Source organism: Mesoplodon densirostris, chromosome 11 (genome assembly GCF_025265405.1).
Source record: "Mesoplodon densirostris isolate mMesDen1 chromosome 11, mMesDen1 primary haplotype, whole genome shotgun sequence".
In the NCBI taxonomy this organism is placed as follows: Eukaryota; Metazoa; Chordata; class Mammalia; order Artiodactyla; family Ziphiidae; genus Mesoplodon; species Mesoplodon densirostris.
Genome location: NC_082671.1, coordinates 58,421,981 through 58,443,626, shown reverse-complemented (window position 1 = coordinate 58,443,626; position 21,646 = coordinate 58,421,981). Strand labels below are relative to the sequence as shown.

Sequence of the window (21,646 nt, the reverse complement as noted above, 5' to 3'; positions counted from 1 at the left end):
CCACAGATGATTGGTTTTGGATACATAAAAAGAACTTCTTTACTTTCAGTGTTGTGAAGTGATGAAATATGTTACTAAGGCAGAATGGGTTTTTAAAGATTATAAATAAATGACATAGATTGGGGTAAGTCCTTTATATGTATGTTTTCAAACATTTATAATGAAAACTATGACAAGCCTTTGGAAAGTTTTAGAACTCTGTTGAGAGGCTGTGCAAGGTGATGATGGGATCTCTGAACCTCTCTTGTTTCCTATTAGCGTCTTGTGTTTTGGCAGCACACATTTCTTTCTTCCCACCAACAGGATTTGCCCTTTTTTATTTCATTAAGATTCCTCCTGAGATTGGCTGTCTTGAAAATCTGACATCTCTTGATGTTAGTTACAACTTGGAGCTGAGATCCTTTCCCAATGAAATGGGGAAATTAAGCAAAATATGGGATCTTCCTTTGGATGAACTGCATCTTAATTTTGATTTTAAACACATAGGATGTAAAGCCAAAGACATCATAAGGTTAGATAATTTTATTTTCATTTGTTTTTATTAAATTTGTTTCAGATATCCTTTCTTTGTGACTTTGATGGATATATAGTTAACAATTTAAGAAAAAAATGTATAGTACCATCCAACGTTGATTTGTCATTTGCCCTTTATTTAATAAATGGGTTTGTTTGGTGCCACTGCAGAGTTTTTCATTTCCTCCTAGCCAAGTTAAGGTTGAGAGAATGGCTTCTCCTTATCATGCTTTTCAGTAGAAAGGGACTCTAAAAGGAAATTATTACTATTTGGTCTCTTGTTACCAATTATACAATCTAAAGAAATAAAGCATAGTATTATAACTTCTCAAGCTGAATTTCATATAGCAAATAGTTATCGTATGTCTATTATATCTTCAAGCATTATAGTTACTTAAATGATATAAAATTACATCAATTTTGCCTAGGAAGCTGATAACCTACTCAACTTGATCATTTTTGAAACCACCAAAACTTCCACATATCACTGTTTCTGGTTTTATATTTTATGAACTTCAAATATCTTTAATAATGAACTTTATTCCACTCTTTGTAACTGTTTGAGCACATTAATTACTGTTTGAGCACATTAGTCTTATTGTTACTGTTTGAGCACATTACTCTTATTGTTACCTAGCTGTAAAATCATTTATTTTTATTTCCACAAAACTACTGCTATCTACATTTATCTTACAGGTTTCAGCTCAGTTATCACCACTCAATGTATCCTTGACTTGCTTATAATGTCCAGTAAGTCAAGGACCATGGCTACATTTACTTACTATTTCATTCTTGGCACCAAACACAGAGTCTGGCATACAATTGATAATTGTTACATTACGAGTGAACTACAGTTACCTAAATCTCTTCCTTAAAGTTTCTTAATTTATATTTAGCTTTTTGTCTCTTTTTATGAACAAAGATTTGTTTCTTTGTTCTCCTGAGTGTGATTTAATTTGAAAAAAAAAAAGATCTTTTCACCAACTATGCTAATTAATCGTGACTAGCCCTCACCCTACACAATTGTTTCCCATGACTTTCCTTCCTGAAACTGGAAAAGATGTTCATATAAAATTTTGTTCAATTCTTACTAAAAATTTAGTAGAACTGGTTTTTGATGTATTATGCTATATTATCAAGCTACTATATAACTAAATATTTTTAAACATATTTAACATTTTTAGAGAGAACATAGACCTGGAGTAGTTTAGAAATTGTAGTCCTCATTTGCTTATTTAAAGAATGACAAAGAATGACTTCTTAATAAATAGACATTTGGACCATTGATTTTCTTGTTTATTGGTGATGAAAACAGAACATAAGCTGTATGTGAGAAAATGACTGATTTCAATAACAGCAGGTACAAGATCTGATCTGCCAGATCTTGTTTTCTAGAGCATCAAATAATTCAAGAAAATAATGATGCTTTTTGCTCAGATCATCAGGAATGTTGGACAGATTCCTATTAGTTACGAGAACTAATCAGTCATTATTCCCTAAGATTCACTTATGATTTAGTTTATTTTTCTAATTTTAAACTGTGGCAATATTTTAACATAGTTAAAATATATCTTTCTATATCCATTTTATTTTTGAGAACATATAAATGTACTATTAATATAAAAGTGGTATTGCTAGACACCTGCAGCACTTCTAGTTAGTTTCAATTATTTTCACATTAAGACTGTTAGGAACAGCAACATATTATCTGCTGATAGTATAATCATTTATATGTATCAATTTATAATTTAACCAATATGTTCTCCCTTTCCATTTACATTATGTATATGCATGTATGATATATATGAATATATACATTATGTATACCATACATGAGTATATGTGCACATACACGTGTATAATGTACCAAATACGACCTCACTATCAAAGTTTAGTATAGCAGTATGCTTATATACTCTACCTTGATTGTTTATCCTATGTACTTTGTAAAATTTTATACTTTGGGCTTCCCTGGTGGCGCACTGGTTGAGAGTCTGCCTGCCGATGCAGGGGACACGGGTTCGTGCCCCGGTCCGGGAGGATCCCACGTGCCGCGGAGCGGCTGGGCCCGTGAGCCATGGCCGCTGAGCCTGCGCGTTTGGAGCCTGTGCTCCGCAACGGGAGAGGCCACAACAGTGAGAGGCCCGCGTATAGGGAAAAAAAAATATTTAGACTTTATAATTTTTAGGGTTTTATTTGTGTCATTTAAAGAAATTATGTGTGTGTGTTTGTGTATAAAATTCTAATGAGTATTACAAACATTTTGAAATTTTGATTATTTCTGGTGATAGAATGTCATTATATTTGATAATGCTGCCGATCATTATCAACTACACCAACATCACTAACAAAATAAATGCATTAATAGTGCATTGAAAGACACATGCATTATTAGTTACATGAGCTATGCACTCTTTTGCATACTGTACAGTTTGATATTTGAAAGAATTCAGTGCATAAGAATTCACCTATATCATAAGTACACTGCTAAGCAGTTTATTTTATTTTTGTTTTTCAAATACCAGGTTTCTTCAACAGCGGTTAAAAAAGGCTGTGCCCTATAACCGAATGAAACTTATGATTGTGGGAAATACTGGGAGTGGTAAAACCACCTTATTGCAGCAATTAATGAAAATCAAGAAATCAGATCTTAGGATGCAAGGTGCCACAGTTGGCATAGATGTGAAAGACTGGCCCATCCAAATAAGAGGCAAAGGGAAGAAAGACCTCATTCTAAATGTGTGGGATTTTGCAGGTATTTATTTTGCTAGAATTTTTTATTCACACATCTTTTTAAAACAAGGATTTAAAAACTGGATTTTCTGTTCCAATACTGCAAAGAGACCTGCTGGATCCTATGGAATTATTCCAAAGCCATTTATTTCTCCTAATTCTACCCTTGCCACCAGAATGGAGAAGCTGTGGAAGGAAATGTTAGGAACCAGTACATGCCAACTGAAGCTAAGTAGCTGACACCTGTGAAAAGTTGTCAGTCCCTAGTAAAAAGCCAGTGTAGTCATGTAACCATCATCTTTTTATAGTTTTTCTCTTTTTTTGTGTGATAGTGGATAGTATCACTTAATTTTATTTTTGAAGAAGATGAAGAATTCTTGACTATTTTCTGGAAGGCTAAAAAATCCTCTAATCTTTATTTAGGTTGTGAGGAATTCTACAGCACTCACCCCCACTTTATGACCCAACGAGCCCTGTATCTTGCTGTCTATGACCTCAGCAAAGGGCAAGCTGAAGTTGATGCCATGAAGCCTTGGCTCTTCAATATAAAGGTGATCTGTTCTAATCATTTGAAAATAGAAAATAATTCTTGGGGTTTTTTTGGTATGTAAGGTAATTTATTTTGGGCAAACAGGTGCTTCAAATAGTCTCTTCAAATAATTTTTTAAAAGAAAGAAGCACTAAAATTTTCAGTTGGGAAATTTTAAAAGTAATTAAGTTGTGACACGAAAATAGTGTTTTCTATATTAGTGAGAGTTATAGAATCTGGAAACCCTTTTAAGCTATAAAAATTGAGATTTTATAAGTTAAACTATTTTTGATATTACTTCTGTTTTTTTTTTTGGCTGTGCCACGTAGCTTGCAGTATCTCAGTTCCTCGACCAGGGATTGAACCTGGGCCACGTCAGTGAAAGCCTGAATCCTAACCACTAGGCGACCAGGGAATTCCCTGATATTATTTCTTAAGGGTAATATGAACTTCCCTAATTTAAAATAAACCATAGTGAAAAAAAGCAATCTGTGCATCACCAACTCTGTCCTCAGAGGCAATTTAGTGTGAAGTCCTTTAGATCTTACAGTTTTAAATGGTCCCAGATTAATAGTATATTTGGAATTTTGCAATTTTTCCAATTTGTCCCTTGCTGTCATATTGTCAGCTATTACTTTATGTATATATGGTTTTAAATATATATGACTTTTTAGAATTGAGACCAAAGTAAGAGTGAATGGTCTTTGAATGATGCTCCAGTGGACATTTCTGTGAGGCAAACCCTTAAAAAGATTTGTCAAGAAATTTTGGCTCCATCAAGCTTGTTTTGTCATTTTGGTAATTTTTTTTAACTTCCTTTTTTTGACTTTATTATAGCTAACCAAAGTGAGAAAATACTATAGTCACAGTAATATTTGCTTTAGTGACTTTTTTCATTGTAGACTCCACACTGAATGACTTTAATATGAATTAAGGAGATTGAATTTACAGGTAAGGAAGAGAAAATATAAAACAATTTGTATTACTCTGATATAATTTGGGGGTTATTAAATACTATTTTATTTGGACGACCAAAGCACACTTAGAGAATAGCCCATTTTAAGGCACGGGAAAAGGAAAAGAAAAATATACTATTACTGTTACATAGGCCACCTGAAAGAAAAGTGGTAATAATTGGATAAGAAGGGGCATAAAATTGACTTTTAAAAATTTCTTAAGGGTAAGTTTTTTCTTAGGTTTAAGGAAGGAAAGGCAGTTGTTATTTTCTTCTTAGAAGTCTTGATTTCTCATTTCCACTCAAGTGAATTTCATAGAAAGTGAATGTCAGTGGAAATGTAAGCAGTCTTGATTTTAAAACAAACACAAAAGTATTTTGTATCTTTCCCCCGTAGGCTCGTGCTTCTTCTTCCCCTGTAATTCTTGTTGGCACACATTTGGATGTTTCTGATGAGAAGCAGCGCAAAGCCTGTATCAGTAAAATCACCAAGGAACTCTTGAACAAACGAGGGTTTCCTGCCATACGGGATTACCACTTTGTAAATGCCACTGAGGAATCCGATGCTTTGGCAAAACTTCGGAAAACCATCATAAATGAGAGCCTCAATTTCAAGGTAACATGGTTCTTTGCCGACTTCAGGTAGTAGATAAATATAATTTATTAATTCTCATGTTGTACAACTGCTAAGAAATGTCAGAAGTCTTGAGAAGAGAACAGCTATCTTAAAATTGTGGGTCTTTTTCATGGCTGTTAACATTATTAAAGTACTTTCAATTTTAAAATTATTTATGCTATACTTTATTTCAAACTCATAGAAGTGGGAATAAAAATAATTTGAGGATACTGAGAGAAACTAAGAGGATATCTGAGAGGCTGAGAGAATATTCCTGAGAGAATCTGGGGACATGTTTCTGATGCCCTTTCTCTCCCAACTTCCTGTAGTGGTGATTCAATCAAAAGGATAAAGACGAATGTTGGGGTCTTGGGGTTATCTTTCTTATATTTTCCATCTGCTCCTTTCTTTTGGAGTTCTTATTTTATGCTCCCCTTGATTTTCTTTGTTGTTCCTTCACGTCTCTTGTCACTATGATCTCCCTTCCAAATATTTTTTTCTCAATATTGGGAGAAGTTTCTTTCATCTGATAATCAGGGTCACTAATTTGGTTTTCATCAATGTCTAAGCAATTTTTAGTTTATACAAACTGGGTTTTTTCATTTTAGGAATTATGTTTTTGATTCCAAAGTTTTCTTCTGGTAAGACAAATGTAATTCATAGAGTTCATAAAACACAAATAAATTGGTTAACAGTGAGAACACTTGTTTTTAATACTTGCAAGAGAAAGAAATTTTACCTGGGTTCTACAGACAGCATGGTTTGAACTGTACTGAAAAACACCCTGAATTGTTCAATATAACAACACAATGGTGGATTTCACTGTTAGTCTCTGTTGGTTTAGCTCATTAGCACTAATGATCAAGGCCATGGCTTATAACAAGGGTCCTGTTTTGCCTGGACAGTCCCAGCATAATTATTAATTGTGTCCCAGTATATTCTCAGATGCATTCCAGTTTGGATGATAAATTATATGGTCACCTTGGTTATAATGTGTTGGCTCGTTAGCTTAGTTCTTTTCCATTTCCACAGATTATGCTCCTATCCAGAACCTAATGAGCCATTTATAAGCTGGTCTTTGTGGTGCCCAGGGAGAGAATTTGCACATTTGTATCTTTCAGCACATTTATCCCAGTCACTAAAAGCTTTTACAAATGGTGGATCAGTGACATTTTATATAAGAAGAATGAAATATCATTTATTTTGTAGATTTTCTTACTTTTTTGTGGGACATATGACTAAAGAGTAATATGACTTTTAAGAAACAAATATACAAAATTAATATATTCAATTAAATATTCTCTTTACCCAGGGAGTTTTCTTTTGAGACTATACCTGTGCTTACAGAACTTTGTTGTTATTTATAATATTTTAATAGCTTCTCTTTTTATCATTGGTATCAGAGCATTTATCATATCTTAAAATAGACTTCTTGGAGGATGAGTTTGTTTTGAGAAAGCCTGAATCTAGTTGAAACAAAGTCTATGGATAAGGTGGTTCATCAAGCTGGACTGGTATTGCTTTAGGCTAATAGCAATTTATCACTATCAATCAATGAGACCAATTTTCTTTCTGCACTTGTACATGAACTCTGAAGGCAATACCAGATAAGGAAGTAAAACAAATGCTTTGAGAAATGGCAGTATCATTTGAAGAAAGGTATCTATTGCTAATGGATACATCATTCTGGCATATTGGTTTGAAAATCTGTTTGATTGCTTTGCAGAATAGTGACTCAGATGACCCCAAAACAATAAACCTGCCAGAACTTGAATATTCTTTCCTCCCTGAGGTGCTTCAACCTGTATTCAAACAATAGCTTTTAATCTACTAGAAATCTTTTTTTGTTTACCCTTTCATTTGTTTTTCATCTTTTCCTTTTATCTTGGCTCTTTTCTAATCTTTCCCTGTCTCACCCTTATTAACATGTGTCTGTGCAGACTTCAGAATAAGTTTTTTGTTTTTGGCTGTTGGTGACCTGATAATAAAGCTTAAAACAAGTAGGACAAAACAGAATTCAGTACCAACCATATCCCTCGCAATCTTGTCCAGCCCCTTAGCAGAGCGGGATCCTTTGCTGGCCCTGTAATCCAGCCCTGTAAAGTTCATCCTTTTGTTACTTGATTGCTTTCTGTGAGAACTCTTGTTTACTTTCATATGTAGGTTTCCCTTCTTGGGTTAAAACATAAATTTCAATCTGAAGTTCTGTTTTATCTTAATTTATAAATTATGAAGAGAGGGAATATGAAAAGTGCAGGTTAGTGAAATTATATTTAATTTTCTGGTTCAAAGCGTACATTGAAACAATCTTGAATGTTTGGAGGTAAATATGAAAGTAATGGTTACAGTTGCTGTAAATCAAGTTCCTTAAGATTCTAGTTAAAAGTAGAAAAAGAGTAAGTTAAAGTGTGTGTGTGCATGTGTGTGTGTGTAATAAAACCCAATTTCTATTTGTAATAAGTTGAAGAATTCAAGTAGAAATTATGTTAGTTATTGTCAGGTAAAAAGAATATACAAGAATATATTCATGGGTTGAGAAATGGGGAGAGTGTGCCACCTGGTGGTTCTCAAAGGTATTTTAGTTACTATTGTTAGAGTTGCATTTCTATTTAAAATTAGATTTTTAAGAAAAAAGTTTGGAAAAGATTTTAATTATAGAAACTATCACTTTAAGGTCATTCTTTTAAAATTTTATTTTATGTATCTCTTTGTTAGTAGACACTTGTTAGATTCTAAGTGTAACAGATCCCAAATAATCCTCTCATATCAGAATCATTGGGGTTTAGATGATTTATTTTTCCAAGTTCAAGTTTCCATGAAAAAGCATAGCTTGGGTGAGGAAATTTTATGTCTGTCTCCAGATTTCACTGTTGATATGTACATTCCACTAATAAAACATTTTGCAAATAACAAGAACAAAATTTAGTTTTACCTTGGGTTGTGGATCACATTTTCATCTAATAAATAAGGTTCAAACGCTCTTACAATACTTGCTGACTTCTTATGCTAGCATATCTATTGCATGTAAGTTTAATGTCTTAGAAAACAGAAAGTCCTTTATTTACGGTCAATGACTTATCTTGGATTTTGCCATGGATTTTCTGAATAGCTAGATAAATATTTCCATGTAATATTATTTGATAGTTCTTTCCAAATTGGCTTCTGTGTTCATATTTTTCTTATTTTAAGATCACCTTATTTATTCCTCACAGTTTAATTGGTTTTACATTACATTTTGATTTTATTAAAAAATACAGTTCTGAATGATTAGCATAGAATTTACCACCCACCTGACAAATCGATGAATAAAATGGATTTTTACAGCTTGTCATTTGTAATTTCATAGATCCGAGATCAGCCTGTTGTTGGGCAGCTGATTCCAGACTGCTATGTAGAACTTGAGAAAATCATTTTATCGGAGCGTAAAAATGTGCCAGCTGAATTTCCTGTAATTGACCAGAAACGATTATTACAACTTGTGAAAGAACATCAGCTGCAGTTAGATGAAAATGAGCTTCCTCATGCAGTTCACTTCCTAAATGAATCAGGTTTGTTTATTGCATATTTTTTGAAAGCTCTGCTGTAGTAATTTGTGAAAATGCACCTGAACCTTGTATAGAACTTACATTTAAAATTTAACAGAATATTGACAAAATTCTTTAATAGGTAACTGATTTTTTTTCTTTTTGAAAGATCATCACGAGCATTGATGTTGAATCATGTATTATGTCATAAGAGAATAATTTAGAAATTATCTAAGGGCAGTAGTTGAAAAGGTCTCTGAGCAGGAGTTAAAACGTGGGTTGTAGAACTTGACTGTACTATTCAGGAGCTGTGAGACCCTATGTGGAGGCTATTTGTACACTGTAAAGAAGAATTATTATTGGTTTAACTTGGCACTTGGAGAATCAATGGTTGCCTGAGATGATTCAGCTACTGAGTGGCAGATCTTGCTCTGTTGCGTAACATGTTGTCAGCATGACCTCACAGATGAAAACTCTTGAACAGACTTTGGTGCTAATTGTGTACTTGATCAATATAACCTTGCTAGAAATGTGTGAGTTGATTTATAGTGCTCGGATAAGTGGTTGGGAAGTTGCTTTTGATCCCCAGATTCTGTTGTATGAAAAATAATCTTCATGTGGATTGAATCTGATCAATTCATTTCCTCATTGTTCTTAAACCAGTAGCTTCCTTTGATATTTTGTGTTTCTTACCTGTATTCGAAAATAAGATGTCTTTGTAGTATGTAATTAGAAAGCCAAAAATATTTATGAATTTCTGTTTATTTCTAAATACATGCTCTGCAATGTATGGCTTTGTCTTAAATATGCTTAAATATGATCATTTTATATAGTTCAAAATATAACTTTTTAAAATAATATTTGGATTTTAGAGCTTGGGAACTGGGCTGCCTGGGTTCGGGTCTCAGCTCTGCCACTAATGATGCTGAAGTTTACTCATCTGTAAAATGAAGAGGTTGGACTAGATTCTCTCTAAAGCCCCTTGATATTTGCATATTCTAAATTCCAGCATTCACTCTTGATTTTTACTCCAGGGGTCCTCCTTCATTTTCAAGACCCAGCCCTGCAGTTAAGTGACTTATATTTTGTGGAACCCAAGTGGCTTTGTAAAGTCATGGCCCAGGTTGGTATATTATATTTTTGTGGCATGGGAGTAATGATTGAAGAAAACTACAAGTGACACCTAGAGCACTGAGTTTTATAGAGTTTGTGTTCAGTTAAGGTAGAAACTACAGTGAATATAGAAAACTGTAGAACAATTTGTGTAGAAGACTGCATAAAGAAGAACTTCATGGAAGAAGAGAAGACATCTTAGAATTTACTTTAATGTCTTTGTTTTCAAGTCACAGACAGGTGTTTGTACTGCTCTGTTCCGTAGTACTTTTCTAGATCCTGATGTTAGCTTTGGTTTGGTTATTGATATAGTCAATTGAAAGAAAGCTTTGTGAAAATCTTTGGGATAAGTACATATACGAAAATTGGGTTGATGAGCCTCTGAAACCTCAGTCTAGACAACATGGAGGAAAATTTTGACTCTTCAGTGGAATGTAAGTTCTAAATGCTTACAATTTAAAAAAATTTGAATAGTGGTGGTTATGGCTGTCTTTATATTTCATATGGAAAATTATTTCTTCTCCCAATAACAGTTACCAATGAGTTTATATTAATTAGCTATCATAATCCACCTCTACAGATTTGCCACAGAAAACCATTCAAGCAGAACACACTAGCTCAGGGTTCCTCAGTGTCAGCACTATTGACATTTTGGGCCAGATAATTATTTGTTGTACATTGTAGGATGATAGCAGCATCTTTGGCCTCTACCCTCTAGATGCCAGTAGTACCTTCCCAGTATGACAAGCAAAAATATGCCCAGACATTGCCAAATATTTTAGGATGCACAAAATCACCCTGGGTGAGAACAACTGCATCTGGATGAATCATGAATTAAAGTGAGCCTGGGGAGGACATCTCCAGCATGTGCACTCACTGGTGGCTATTTTGTTTATGAGTATAATTTTTTGAGTCACTAAAATGATTGTATTTTTTTATGTTAGAAATCTCTCTTCTAATCAACTATAATGGTAATTAAATTCCCTCAGGTAATCTTGAATAATAGTTCCTAAATTTCATCTAAGGAAGAATAAGAAAAATATTTTAAAGAGGGAACTCATTTGTGGCTAAATCCTATACCACAGAACTTGAGAATGTATTGAAACATTGCAATTGGCAATTAATTGTAATGGGACAGTTATTAATATTCTGGCAGATTTTTTTTTTTTTTTTTTTGTGGTAAGCGGGCCTCTCACTGTTGTGGCCTCTCCCTTTGTGGAGCACAGGCTCCGGACGTGCAGGCTCAGCAGCCATGGCTCACGGGCCTAGCCGCTCTGCGGTGTGTGGGATCTTCCCGGACTGGGGCACGAACCCGTGTCCCCTGCAACGGCAGGCGGACTCTCAACCACTGTGCCACCAGGGAAGCCCGTCTGGTAGATATATTTAAAGTAGATTTTCATCCTTCTGCACATATGCCATGGAAAGTATGATTTTACTCATCTACCTAATGAGAATGGAGCCAGGAAAGTATAGTGGTCAAGAGCACAAGCTCAGGGTCAGCATGACCTGCGTTCAGATCTCTCCTAAATCCTTACTCACTTTGACGTTTCTTAATGTTTTAAGCTTTTGTTTCTTCACTTGTAAAATAAGGATAATAACAATATTATCTTCTACATTGCCTCCCTAGTTCAGTATAAGTGAATAGTAAGTTTTAGCAAAAGTTTATATTTGACCTATTTGGTAATTAAAGACTTATGATTTCAGGAAATGAAAAAAAATCTTCAAAACTATAAAGGTGTATTCATGTAGTTTTGGAAAGTGTGCCAGGTATGGAGCTAAATAAAACAATATGTGTAGTTATATGCACTCTGTGTAGAAAAGGGAGTTTTAATTATACCCTGAAGATTTGTTGTTAGGTGGCACACTCTATCAGAAAATAACTGAACTCTGTATAGTCAAGAAAAGGCTAAAGTTGCACCAAAAAGTGATGTGTTTCCATGTGAATTGGGACTATTTAAAGTTGCACACATGTGGATAATATTAGAGTGGGTACATCTTATTCAATAGAATAACAAAGTGGTTTCCATCAGAATCACTATCTTTTAACAGAAGCAAATTTCCATCATGATGCAATAAAATCCCTGGAGATACTATGGAGTAATTAAGTTGAAACTCCATGAAAGTTCTCATTAGCATAGTTATACTATTAGTTATACTATAAACATGTTAATTTAATTGAAAATTAAGTCAAGAATTTGAAGAGCTCAAATTATTTTGAAAGATAGATCTAAAGGGTCAGTAAAATTTCTTAATGTAAAAGATAAATGCCATCATTTTTATTTATGCGATATACTGAAATATGTCATTTTTATTAAGGTTTAAAGAGAATGAAAGCCATAAGTAATCAAGTGAAGACAGAATGACCTGCCTGACACCAAACCAGCAAAAATAAATAGGGTTACTCACCTCCAAGTGAGTCATCAAGACAAGGGAAGAAATAATTTCATGGTGTAGAAGCTCTAATGAGCCCAACCACCCTCTTTGTGCCCAGAGCTGTTAGGTCACTAAACTTATTAAAGTTTCCTTCAACACACAGAGGAATTTGCAAAACTCATTTAACTATATGATAAAAGAGATATGAAAGGGACTTACTGGTAGAGTAATATAAAACTTGCATGGCAATTTAATCTTGATAAAATGTTGTGTGAGAAATTTGGAAAATTTTCTTTCCTTGCACAAGGGCATAAGTTAGCCTTAGAAGTTACCAGGCTGAAGGAATAATAAGAGGTCTTTTAAAGGTGATAAAATTAAGATAAGGTTTCAGTTTTTTATTGCTCTATAACAAAATACCCCAAAACCTAGTGTACACAAGTAAAACTTGGAGTAAAACATCAACAGCTTATTGTTTCTCACTGTTCTGTGGGTTGACTGGGTTCAGCCAAGTGGTTCTGCTCCACATGGCATTGACAGGGGTCATTCGCTTGACTTCCTCATTGAGCTGGGCTGGAGAGTCCAAGAAGGCTACACTCACATTTTTGGTGTGTTGCTGCTCCTCCATGTGGTCTCTCATATATGCCTAGACCTCTTAAAGGCCAGGCCCAGAACTGGTAAAATGTCAGCTCTGCCACATTCTAGTGAGCAGAACAACCACAAGTCTTGTTCAGGGAAATGGATGGATTCTATATCTTGAAGGATTAAGCAGCCCACATATGTAGGGAGAGAAAAAATTAATGTGTCCATCTTTGGAAACTATCTGCTACAGATAGTGGTAGCGCAGCATAGATCTACTAAAAACATCAAGCACAAACTTCTATTTTAAAATCAGTTTGTCAGAGGACAGGCTATGCCGAGCCCTGCGCGTGAACAGCTGCGGCAGGGGCAGCATCCAGCAACGGTGCCAGCAGTTCCAGCCCATTGCTTTACTTTTTAGCTGCACCAACGTAGTCATTATGCCAAAGAGAAAGTCTCCAGAGAATCCAGAGGGCAAGGATGAATCCAAAGTAACTAAACAGGAGCCCACCAGACAGTCTGCCAGGTTGTCAGCGAAACCTGCTCCCCCAAAACCTGAACCTAAACCAAGAAAAACATCTGCTAAGGCCCTTATCCTATGCATAGATCCTCACATTAGCCCTACTGAGAAAGAACTGGCAACAAAATTTAACAAAGGTGCTAAAGGGAAGAAGGAGGAAAAGCAAGAAGCTGGAAAGGAAGGCATAGAAAACTGAACCTGTAAACGAGGGAGAATGATTTGTCATGAAAATTGGGGTTGACTTTATGTACCTCTTGGGACAACTTTTAAAAACTATTTTTATCGAGTATTTTGTAAATGCTAATTTTTTAGGACTCTACTAGTTGGCTTACAAAAATATATATGGACGGACATTTTACCTTCTCATAGTCATGATTTTTGGAAATTCCCATCATCCTTGAGTAAAATAAATACCAATTTAGTATTGGAAGCTGTCTGTAAAATTGATTCACCATTCCATGCACTTGCTTTAAAAATTTAGTCCTGTGCATACTCTGGTGTTTTTACTGTGTGTATTTGAATTTTTTCATGCAGTTTTTCTAGAGCAATAATCAGTGGTGCTTTTGTACCTAGGTTTTATGTGATTTTAATGAAACGTGGATAGTTGTGGCCACCTGATGACTATTTGTGGTTTAAAATAAAAGGTTTTCCTGCCTGCAAAAAAAGAAGTAAATAAAATAAAATAAAGTCAGTTTGTCTAAGTAAAATAAATTAGAATAAGTATACAATAATGGCTGACATATTAGAGGTTACTTATATGCTTTTCAAAGATTATCTCATTTAATTATCAGAACAACTCTTTTAAATGGTACTTTATTAGTGCCCATTCTTGAAGATGAAGAAATTGATGGACAGAGAGGTTAAATAATTTATCCAAAGTTACATATTCAGGGAGAATTAGAGTTATGATTTCAAACCAAGTGGTTTGACTCCAGTGCCTATGAACCTAAGCCTAGGATAAAATGCTCCAAACTTTATTTTCCCCCAGTTCACAAATTCAACAGTATTTATTCAGCACCTAATGATGTTCCAGATATTGTTCTGGTGCTGGGGCTATAGCAGTAGACAAAACAAGTTTCCTGCATTCATGGAGTTGATGTTCAAATGGGAGGAAATAACCAAAACATGTATCCTTAACATGTTAGGTGGTACAGAATGCTACAAAGAAAATATAAAGTATGGCTGGGGGTAGACAGTGAGTTTGTCAGACAGGTCTCAGCAACTTTAAAAACACTAAAACAGCAGTTTTCTTCACTACCTAAATTGTAAGAGCAGTTTGGGCTATAAACTATACAATATGGAGGAAGTCCCAAATTATAGTTTTTATTATTTAATGACGCATAATACATTGCATTAGATGTCATTATGTTCAATCAGTCATGCATTCATTGATTCAATGACGGTATACGTACAAAATAGAAATATAGTGTTGAGTGAGACAAGTCCTCGGGCCTACGGATTTTACAGTCCAGTATTTTACCCAGCTACATGATAATGTAAATAATGGTTGTTCCTATTTAAGTATCCCTTAAACATTATAGATCTACTCAAGAAAATTAAGCACAAATCTCTTTTTAAAATTAATTTGGCCAAGTAAAATGAATAGGAATATGTAGATAATAATGGCTAACATTTGAGGGCTTGCTATTTGCTACGAATTGTTGTATGTATTTTGCATGTTTTATGTGTATATTATTTTGTTCTCATGGCAACATAAGAGACAGTCACTTTTATTATCTTATGTTACAGAGAAGGAAACTGTGGGTAAAGAAATTAAATATCTTTCCCAAGGTCACACAATTGGCAGTAGAGCCTGGATTTGAACCTGAGTTCTTCTGAACTTAAATTTTTAATTGTTATGATGATGATCAAAGCTCAAAGTATGGTCTCCACATTAGAATCATCAGAGTTTCTTCTTAAAAAAGCAGATTCTCAAGCCTCATCTCAGACCTACTGATCCAGACTGAGTGGAGTCCAGCGAAATTCAGTGGTTACTTACTTTGTTTGAGAATCACTGAAATGTGCTAAGCTACCTCTCCTCGCTGATGGAAACGATCTCCTATTATATAAATGTAAAGTAACATTTCTATTGCAAACCTGTAGTGATAACACAGTCTGGAAGATAATTTCCCTAGGAATATACTATTGATGAGACTGTAACAAGGATGTGGGGTACTGGATTGATGTGTTAATTGGAGTTGGGGAAGGCTTGTGGTTCATTGGTTTCAGAGGATCTCCAGGATTTCTGATCTGAATTAACTCCCTTAATTTAATAATTTTTTTTTGTGTGTGTGTAGGGAGTACATGCCCCACTGGACTTCTAGGCTACATGGCTGCTAACTAGAGAAATTAGGTCCTGTGTTGTACTTGACAACATTAAAATTGTTTTAATCATTTTTACTGAGCACAGGAAATGTTTTAAATTCAAAACTTTCCAGAAAATAAATTTTAGTGATTATGTATAAGTTTAAATCTTTCAGATTTTGACAGTGAAAGTGGAGGGCTGTCCAAAACATCCTAAGGGAATTATTTCACGTAAAGATGTGGAAAAATTTCTTTCAAAGAAAAAGAGATTTCCAAAGAACTACATGTCACAGTACTTTAAACTCTTAGAAAAATTCCAGATTGCCTTGCCAACAGGAGAAGAATATTTGCTGGTTCCAAGCAGGTAAGCCAAAACTTAAAATTTAATTACCCTATGGAAATTCACCATATATTATATTGTTTTAGTAGTCAAAGTAACTTTGGTCTGTGATAAATGTACTAATTTTTTTCTTCTTGTGTAAACTTTGTACTGAAGTATAACATTTTCTTTTAATGAAAACATTTAAATTTGACATTTAAAGATACAGTAAATGACTGATTTTATGTATATAATTACTGTTTGATTTAGCACTGCCTAATTTATTTAATAAAGGTTAATAGTGGACATAAGTTTGTGTGTGTGTGTGTGTGTGTGTGTGTGTGTGTGTGTGTGTCCTTATATGGTACTGGAAGAGTTATTAGGCAGATTCTGGGGATATAATGAGTTTTCAACATAGTCTTAAAATAATTTATGGCTGTGAATTTTCAGAGGTATGGGCAACACAATGGAAACCTAAGTTATAGCCCTGTACTGTAGAAATTCTTACTGCTTTATAAGCACCTGGGAAATGTTATAAAGTAATATGACATTGAAAAGTGCAAATTGCATTGGTTGATGGATGGTAACTAATTCTAAAAATAGATATACACTCTTTTCTAGGACATGCATTTTTTTCTAGTTTTACATAATCCCTTTACTTGTCTATGCATAACGAACTGTAATAATTTATTTATAGTATAAATAAGATTATTGAAAAATTTCATGCATCTATATCTGAGCATGCATTTGAATTAATTAAATAACCATTACATTTTGAGTAGGAAGAGCATGTAGCAAAAGAACATTATAAAAAATGCAATTGCTTAGAATATTTGTCTTCAATTCATTGATTTCAAGTAGTAAAGCACTTTGGTCAACATGATTGGGTATTTTATGAAGCTGTACAATGACAGTGTCCTTTTATCTTTAGTTTGTCGGACCACAGGCCTGTAATAGAGCTTCCCCACTGTGAGAACTCTGAAATTATCATTCGACTATATGAAATGCCTTATTTTCCAATGGGCTTTTGGTCGAGACTAATCAATCGATTACTTGAAATTTCACCTTACATGCTTTCAGGAAGAGGTATGTATTTAATGAAGAATTAATATTTAGAGAAGTTAGAAGGAAAGCATATTAAAATTAATATGTCATTTTCCCAGAGTTTACTTGTTTGTAAGGCAGCTGAAAATCAGAAAATAAGCTTGAAAGACCCCAGAGTGGCCAATATAAAGACATACACTCAAATAAGTTCATGCAATTTGTTAAGAAGAAAATTCCTCAAAGCCCATGTGTACTTATTTTAGACACATTTACAATGCCTATGACTATCTCGCTTTGCAAGCCAAAGCAGACTAGAAGTAGCAATTTTAAAAGGTGAAATTAGTAAGCATCATTAGTTTAAACACACCCACCCAACCTACACATACACACAAACATACACACACACATACACACACACACACGCACGTGCGCGCAAAGAAAAACTAGGAATGGCCACCACTGTAGTCAGGGAGTTTTATTTAACAATGTAACAGTTCCTGACCATTCAGACCATTCTGTGTAGGGACTATACTAGCTCTATTCTGCTGCACAATCCCTGAGGGGTTTACAAAAAAGAATAAAAATGGGTGTTTATAATGCTAGCTCTTCCTCCTGGAAGAAAGAGAGATCTTAGTGCTTCAAAGGGAAAATATAATTTTTTATGTGCTTAACAAATCAGCTTTATGGAGGTGGTACTGTATTCTGAAGTAAACCTTATGTTGCTTGCAGTTAATCGACATACAGAAAGTTACATCACATCAAAGTATTGGTTTTAGCATGACCACCAACCTCTTTTTAAAAGTTATGGGAACTTATTTATGATTCTCTTTCTTCATCTATTACACATACTAAACTACTTAACACCATGAACCTGAAATCTATCTTAGGTTGTATACTGGGCATTTTATTTATTTCATTCCAAAATTGAGGATAAAATATTTAATATTATATTTAATAGATATGGATGGGGACTCATATCATTAACGATTCCAGTGCTTTCCTTCAAAACAAATATATCTCTCTTACTGTCATTTGTGGTGTGTGCAGTGAATTTTTCCCCTTTAGTTTATGGAGCCGCTAATAATTAATGGCTATATGTGGGTTCATTTAAACTTCTTTCAGAACGAGCACTTCGCCCAAACAGAATGTATTGGCGACAAGGCATCTACTTGAGTTGGTCTCCTGAAGCTTATTGCTTGGTAGGATCTGAAGTCTTAGATAATCACCCAGAGAGTTTCTTAAAAATTACAGTTCCTTCTTGTAGAAAAGGTAAGGAAATTAATTAAAAACTTTGAATTGTACCACTAAAGAAATCTAAACTTTAAAAAAAACTTTATAGTTTTGTGACAGAATAAGATTCTTTCCAGTTTTGTGACCGAATAAGGTTCAACTAGGGTGTTGATGAAGTCTTCTTTGGATTATGTAGGCTGTATTCTTTTGGGCCAAGTTGTGGACCACATTGACTCTCTCATGGAAGAGTGGTTTCCAGGGTTATTGGAGATTGATATTTGTGGTGAAGGAGAAACTCTGTTGAAGAAGTGGGCATTATATAGTTTTAATGATGGTGAAGAACATCAGAAAATCTTACTTGACAACTTGATGAAGAAAGTAGAAGAAGGTATGTGTTGACACAACTTACAAATGTTTTTAAGTGATCCTTTCAATATTTGTGAAGTTTGAAATAAATGTAAAAGTTATTCTTATCCATAAAGGATGAGTTAGAGGATACTACATTCAATTGTAGTGACAGTTCAGAAAAATATATTTATTACCCAGTAAGATCTTATACTCTAGATTCAGAAAAAATGTTGGTTTGAGAGTTTGAATACTGGCTATTGAGCAACATAACCTCATCTGTGAAATAAAAGTACTGACCAAAACTACATCATAGAATTGTTATGAGGATTAAAATAGATGATACATAGAAGTAACTTAGCAATGTTAACCATAGGCTAAGTGATCCGAGAATGCTGTAAAAGTAAAGAATATATAATTTCCTAGTCATGTATCAATAGCCTAAGGCAGTTCTGAATTCTACTTTCTAGTGAGTGAACCTAGGAATGAGTATTTAAAATTCCTAGTAGATAGGTATTAATTCAATTTTTAAAACTTTCTCAGAGTTTCTAGAGAAAAATAAGATTGGTAAGAAAACCTAAAAGAGTGATTAGAAATCATAGAAAATATGTGATTATTTCTGTAAATCAAAAGGACAAATGTATGTACAACCTTAAAAGTTTGTCTTTAAAAAAAAAAAGTTTTATGTACTTCTCAGGAGACCTCCTAGTGAATCCAGATCAACCAAGGCTCACCATTCCAATATCTCAGATTGCTCCTGATTTGATTTTGGCTGACCTGCCTAGAAATATTATGTTGAATAATGATGAGTTGGAATTTGAACAAGCTCCAGAGTTTCTTTTAGGTAACTATTTTTGTTGGATTGAGAATAAAAATTAGGGTGCAGCTTTTATTTTTAATCTAGAAAATATTTACATATAATTATATTGTCATAGTTTTTAGTGTCTTCTTGTATTTTTTGTAATGTTTTTCCTTTGGGATAATATATTTTAAAGTAATATCATGTTGGGACTTCCCTGGCGGTCCAGTGGTTAAGTTTCTGCACTTCCACTGCACGGGGCGCAGATTTGATTCCCTGGCCACGGGGCTAAGATCCCGCATGTGGCACGACACGGCTAAAAAAAAAAAAACAACACTTTTGTAGGCTGGGTTTGAGTTGAGGATGGGACCACCATGGAAGCACACATATTTATGAAATATGTCCTTACATTTGCTTTAATTTTCAGTGATAGGGAAGGCATTTAGGAAGTTTTCAGTTGAGTAATGCAGCCATTTTTCAGTCGCAAAAGGAATAAGTAAAAGAAGAACACCTCTATGTAGTCATTGTAGCAATTTTGTTGCCAAGTATGACAATCATAAATTTTCATTAAAATATTCACAAAAAGCCAATTTGAGATTAAAAATTCAGAAGCATTAAATTGGTGATATACTCAAGTTCTAAACATTCTTGAGAATACTTGGGAGCTATGGAGAGTATTGAGTTGATTTAATGTACAGTATTTAGGTGGAGTATTTGTTGTTGTTATGTGTGTATACATTTTATTTTAATTAAATTTCCACAGAGAGAATGACTAGACGATGTGTCAGGATATTAATATTATTAACAAACAATGTCCAAAATTTGGGATATGACATGTAGGGGTAAATAACCTCCTTTGTACCTTTATTCTTTACATTGATTGGGAAATTTTGAATGATTTTAAATGCCTTTGCACTCTGGGAGTGAATATATTAGTAATAGTAGGCTAATGCAAAATGCTGAATTGTTAACACTGAATCTTAGACCTTAACCAACACCAAACTTGACTTGTGATTTGAAAGATACAGGCAAGTATCAGACATACTATTTTCTTTCTCTGAAAGAGTCTCAAGCCATCAGATACAGCTCCCCAAAATATACCCTTTTAGTGCACTAAGTTGTGTTTCAGATTAATGGACACGTTTTGAGCAATGTTATGTAGAAATGTTCAAAAAGTTCATTTTTGAAGCACCTGTGTTTTTCCACCAGTTTTATTGAGATGTAATTGACATATAGCACTGTATAAGTTCAAGGTGTAGAGCATAATGATTTGACTTAACATGTATGGTGAAATGATTACCACAGTAGCTTTAGTTGACATCTATAATTGCATATATATAAAAAATAAAGGAAAAAGAAAAAAGTATTTTTCTTCTTGTGATAACTCTCAGGATTTACTCTCTTAACCACTTTCATACATAGCCTACAGAAGTGTTAACTGTAGTTATCATGTTGTACAGTACATCCCTAGTATTTATTTACATTATAACTGGAAGTTTGTACCTTTTGACCACCTTCAAAAGGTGTTTCATATTCTTTAATTATGCAGATAGGAAAATGTTTATAAGAGTACTCCCCATTCTCTAGCCCCATTTCCCATAAACTCATAAATTCCATTTTTATTTATTATACAAAAAGCAATCTAGGTCAGGGTTTCTCAACCTCTGAACTGATGCTGTTTGGGACTTGATAATTCTTTATTATGAGGGGTGTCCTGTGCATTGCAGGGTGTTTAGCAGCATCCTTGGCCGCTAACCACTAGATGTCAGTAGTATCTCCTCACCCCTGTCTCAGATTTGACAATCAAAAATGTCTCCAAGCACTGTCAAAGGTGGGGGCTGGGGATAGGGAGCAACGTCACCCTAGTTGAGAACCACTGATCTGAACAGATTAGATAAATCCTTCTAAAAACATTTTACAATCAGAAACACCCTGGTATCTTTATGCTGGGATGATCTGGGGGAGGTCATTCATCTCCCTCCCTTCCGCATTTTCTTTGTGGGACAGGAGTGAATTTTAGGGCTTCAGTTATTAACCCTTTCCTTCCCAGATAGCAGTTACTATTAGGCAGTGACTAATATGACACATATTAATAGATTTGTGAATATTAGTAGACTTGTTTTTGTAAATACAGTTGATCCTTGAACAACACA

At 34.2% G+C, this 21,646-nt stretch overlaps 2 protein-coding genes across 6 annotated transcripts in view; both read left to right on the top strand.

Annotated features, from left to right (window-relative positions):
* LRRK2 (leucine rich repeat kinase 2) overlaps window positions 1-21,646 on the top strand; it is a 142,163-nt gene that overhangs the window by 81,732 nt on the left and 38,785 nt on the right. For all 4 annotated transcript variants that reach the window (XM_060111824.1, XM_060111823.1, XM_060111822.1 and 1 more), the window contains 11 exons: window positions 330-511; window positions 3,039-3,268; window positions 3,670-3,797; window positions 5,128-5,346; window positions 8,693-8,894; window positions 9,905-9,993; window positions 15,933-16,120; window positions 17,007-17,161; window positions 18,242-18,388; window positions 18,546-18,737; window positions 19,392-19,538. In XM_060111824.1, coding sequence (XP_059967807.1) covers window positions 330-511; window positions 3,039-3,268; window positions 3,670-3,797; window positions 5,128-5,346; window positions 8,693-8,894; window positions 9,905-9,993; window positions 15,933-16,120; window positions 17,007-17,161; window positions 18,242-18,388; window positions 18,546-18,737; window positions 19,392-19,538 — 1,879 coding nt within the window. The remainder of the gene's footprint in view (window positions 1-329; window positions 512-3,038; window positions 3,269-3,669; window positions 3,798-5,127; window positions 5,347-8,692; window positions 8,895-9,904; window positions 9,994-15,932; window positions 16,121-17,006; window positions 17,162-18,241; window positions 18,389-18,545; window positions 18,738-19,391; window positions 19,539-21,646) is intronic.
* On the top strand, window positions 13,328-13,705 carry LOC132499154 (high mobility group nucleosome-binding domain-containing protein 3-like). Of its 2 annotated transcripts, XM_060113542.1 has the most exons (2): window positions 13,328-13,519; window positions 13,562-13,705. In XM_060113542.1, exons 1-2 carry the CDS (start codon window positions 13,373-13,375, stop codon window positions 13,646-13,648), a joined length of 234 nt encoding a protein of 77 aa, XP_059969525.1. In that variant the 5' UTR covers window positions 13,328-13,372; the 3' UTR covers window positions 13,649-13,705. The 2 variants fall into 2 exon arrangements, with proteins under 2 accessions (XP_059969525.1, XP_059969524.1); XM_060113541.1 differs by having other exon boundaries at window positions 13,328-13,705.